At 44.0% G+C, this 3,152-nt stretch overlaps 1 protein-coding gene across 1 annotated transcript; it reads left to right on the top strand.

Annotated features, from left to right (window-relative positions):
* The first annotated feature begins 1,407 nt into the window (after window positions 1-1,407).
* On the top strand, window positions 1,408-2,340 carry LOC115500986 (olfactory receptor 2A5). The gene has a single exon (XM_030295791.1). The coding sequence runs from the start codon at window positions 1,408-1,410 to the stop codon at window positions 2,338-2,340; it is 933 nt and encodes a 310-aa protein (XP_030151651.1).
* The last annotated feature ends 812 nt before the right edge of the window (window positions 2,341-3,152 follow it).

Here is a 3,152-nt window from a genome sequence, read left to right on the forward strand (position 1 = left end):
GCTCCAGAAATTAGCGTCTTGAACAGGAGGTACAAGGTCAACTTATGGGCAGGCAGCTTTCTGGTCTTAAGATAGGGCTGAAATTTTCAGAGTTGGAATCATAAGCTGCCTGTTGAGAATGATCATGTGTATCATGAATTGTCATTTAATAGGTGTACATGGAACATTTCAGGATTTCCCTTTCTGTCATCCCTGTGGCCATATGGTTGGTGGAATGGCAGCCATAGAAAATGAAAGAAGAGACAAAGTCTTGATTAAATTCCAGGATAGGCACTTTGGATGTCATTCCTAGTGTAATGCCTATCTTCCAACCATCCACCCATCCATCCAACCATGCATCCATTCATCCATACATGCAACAAATGGGTGCTGTATTAGGAACTGTCCAAATGCAGTGGGGTGTAGGATCTATGCAGAACCAGGGAAGCAGTCCTGCAAGAGGGTAGGGTGGTACTGGGGCAGCAGTAGAGGTATTACACAGTTAAGTCTTTACATGATAACCACTTGCCCTGACCCTATAAGATAAATTACTTCTATGAATGCTGGCCAGATTAGTGATGTTGCTCTGCTCATGCTCAAAAGGGAAACAGTCAGATTTTCCTGTGTAGCTTCAGAAAGTAAAAAACTTAGGGACGACTTCATTTGCTAAAGCCCTAAAACTAGTGAACACAGCGGGAAACAGACCTCCTTGAAGTGGCATTTATAAATCTTATTCCCTAATTCATGTATTTATTTACTCTATTTTTTATTTTTTTTGAGAGAGGGAGGGAGACAAAGTACACTAGCAGAGGAGGGGCAGAGGGAGAGGAGAAAGAGAATCCCAAGCAGGCGGGACTTGACCTCACCACTGTGAGATCGTGATCTGAGCTGAAATCAAGAGTCAGATGCTTAACCACCTGAGCCACCCAGGAGCCCCTGTTTACTCTATCATTGATTGAGCACCTGCTATGTGCAATATACTCTGCACAAGTTATAAAATAAGTGCAAACCAAATGATAAAAAGGAAGTGGGAACAAAATTGGAAATATAAATCAATTAGAAAGTAAAAGTGTATGAGACTATGGCTATGGGACTTTCCAAATGAAACAGTCATGCTGGAAAACACATTATTCCGTGGCTGCCATCATAATAGTAAAAACATAGATCTTGCGATCAAAGTTAAATAAAATTGTGTAGAAGTCCAAATAGTGCATGAAATCCTGTGCTCACTTGTACTACTTACCTGAATAGATTTTTCTTTCTGCTTTACAGTGGATTAAAGGAGTTGACATAATGGCTCTGGAAAGGATTGCCAGCTGAGCGAACAGACAGTAAATACCTTAAAACCCCTCTTTCTGTTAAATAAGTAACCCAGATCAGAGTTTGTTCCCCAGCAGCAGTGACTGATACAGATACTGTTGTCAGGGAATGACAGAAAATCAAACATGGGTCACAGAATTCATTCTCCTGGGATTCCCACTCAGCCCACTGACCCAGGTGTTCCTCTTCGGGCTCTTCTCCCTGTTCTATGCCTTCACCCTGCTGGGGAACAGCACCATCCTGGGGCTCATCTGGCTGGATTCCCGACTGCACACCCCCATGTACTTCTTCCTCTCCCACCTGGCTGTTGTTGACATAGCCTATGCCTCAAATAATGTCCCAAAGATGCTGGCGAACCTTCTGAACAAGGAAAAAACGATCTCCTTTGTCCCATGCATAATGCAGACCTTTTTATACATGGCTTTTGCTCACACTGAGTGTCTCATCTTAGTAATGATGTCTTATGATCGATATGTGGCGATTTGCCACCCCCTACGTTACACTGTCATCATGAACTGGAGAGTATGCACGGTTCAGGCTGTCATTTCCTGGGCATGCGGCTCCCTGCTGGCCCTGGTCCATGTGGTTCTCATCCTGAGGCTGCCCTTCTGCGGGCCTCATGAAATCAACCACTTCTTCTGTGAGATCCTGTCTGTCCTCAAGCTGGCCTGCGCTGACACCTGGCTCAACCAAGCTGTCATTTTTGCTGCTTCTGTGTTTATCTTAGTCGGGCCCCTCTGCCTGGTGCTGGTGTCCTACACGCGCATCCTGTTCGCCATCCTGAGGATCCAGTCCGGGGAGGGCCGCAGAAAGGCCTTCTCCACCTGCTCCTCCCACCTCTGCGTGGTGGGGCTCTTCTTTGGAAGCGCCATTGTCATGTACATGGCCCCCAAATCCCGCCACCCCGAGGAGCAGCAGAAGATCCTTTCCTTGTTTTACAGCCTTTTCAACCCTATGCTGAACCCGCTGATCTACAGCCTGAGGAACACCGATGTCAAGGGCGCCCTGAGGAGAGTGCTGTGGATGGAGAGATCAATGTGAGGGATGCCAGAGATGGTCTTGATGGTGGAAGAGTTGTTTTCTATGACATTTGGGGTGATGATAATACAAATGCCTTACAAAAATCTCATGTATAAGATTTTCAATATTAAAACTATATATTGATCAGATTCTGTCCCTAAGCATGGGGTACTTCCAGACCACAAGGTGTAAGCAGAAAATCACAAAGTACAGGCCATACGAGAATTGTGTAGTGATGAAACACTGGAGTGGAGAGCCATGGACTCCTATGGCCAATCCCCAGAGCTACCTAAGATCCAGTTTCTTTTGAGGCTTTTTTCTCTGACATCTCCCCTTAAGTTCATCTAAGATTTCCATCTCCTTTATTGCTGTAAGTATATGCTAATAATGCCATGATTGATTCTGTACAATAGTACACCTCTAGCAAGACAGAATAAATAGTGACCTTGTTAAGCAGTCCCCTCCTAGGAAATACAGTGAGGACTGTGGGTAGAGCCAACACCCTCATCTGGAACTTAAAGTCTAAGCAGGATGACATTAGTTCTGAAAAATTATGTGCATCAGAGCCTGAGGAGTCTATTCCTGTGAAAAGCAAAGTTTAATTTTATGGGTTTTTTATATGTATATGAGAGGCAGAGAAATATCAGGATCTTTGTTTCATTTTATTTAATTATGCTCCATTTACTTTAAAAGAGTTTGTGTTTAGAATAAATACGAGATTCAGTTATTAGGGGGAGTTGTCTTGTCCAGTGTTCAGGTTACAAAGCCGGATGTAGGTAACAATTGACCATTAGGAGGATGGCATAAAATGTCACAGAAGCAACAAAATCTTG

Source organism: Lynx canadensis, chromosome A2, assembly GCF_007474595.2.
Source record: "Lynx canadensis isolate LIC74 chromosome A2, mLynCan4.pri.v2, whole genome shotgun sequence".
NCBI lineage: Eukaryota > Metazoa > Chordata > Mammalia > Carnivora > Felidae > Lynx > Lynx canadensis.

Bases quoted from the DNA above. Each gene is read 5' to 3' on its own strand.
- LOC115500986 (XM_030295791.1), top strand. From the start codon at position 1,408: ATGACAGAAAATCAAACATGGGTCACAGAATTCATTCTCCTGGGATTC.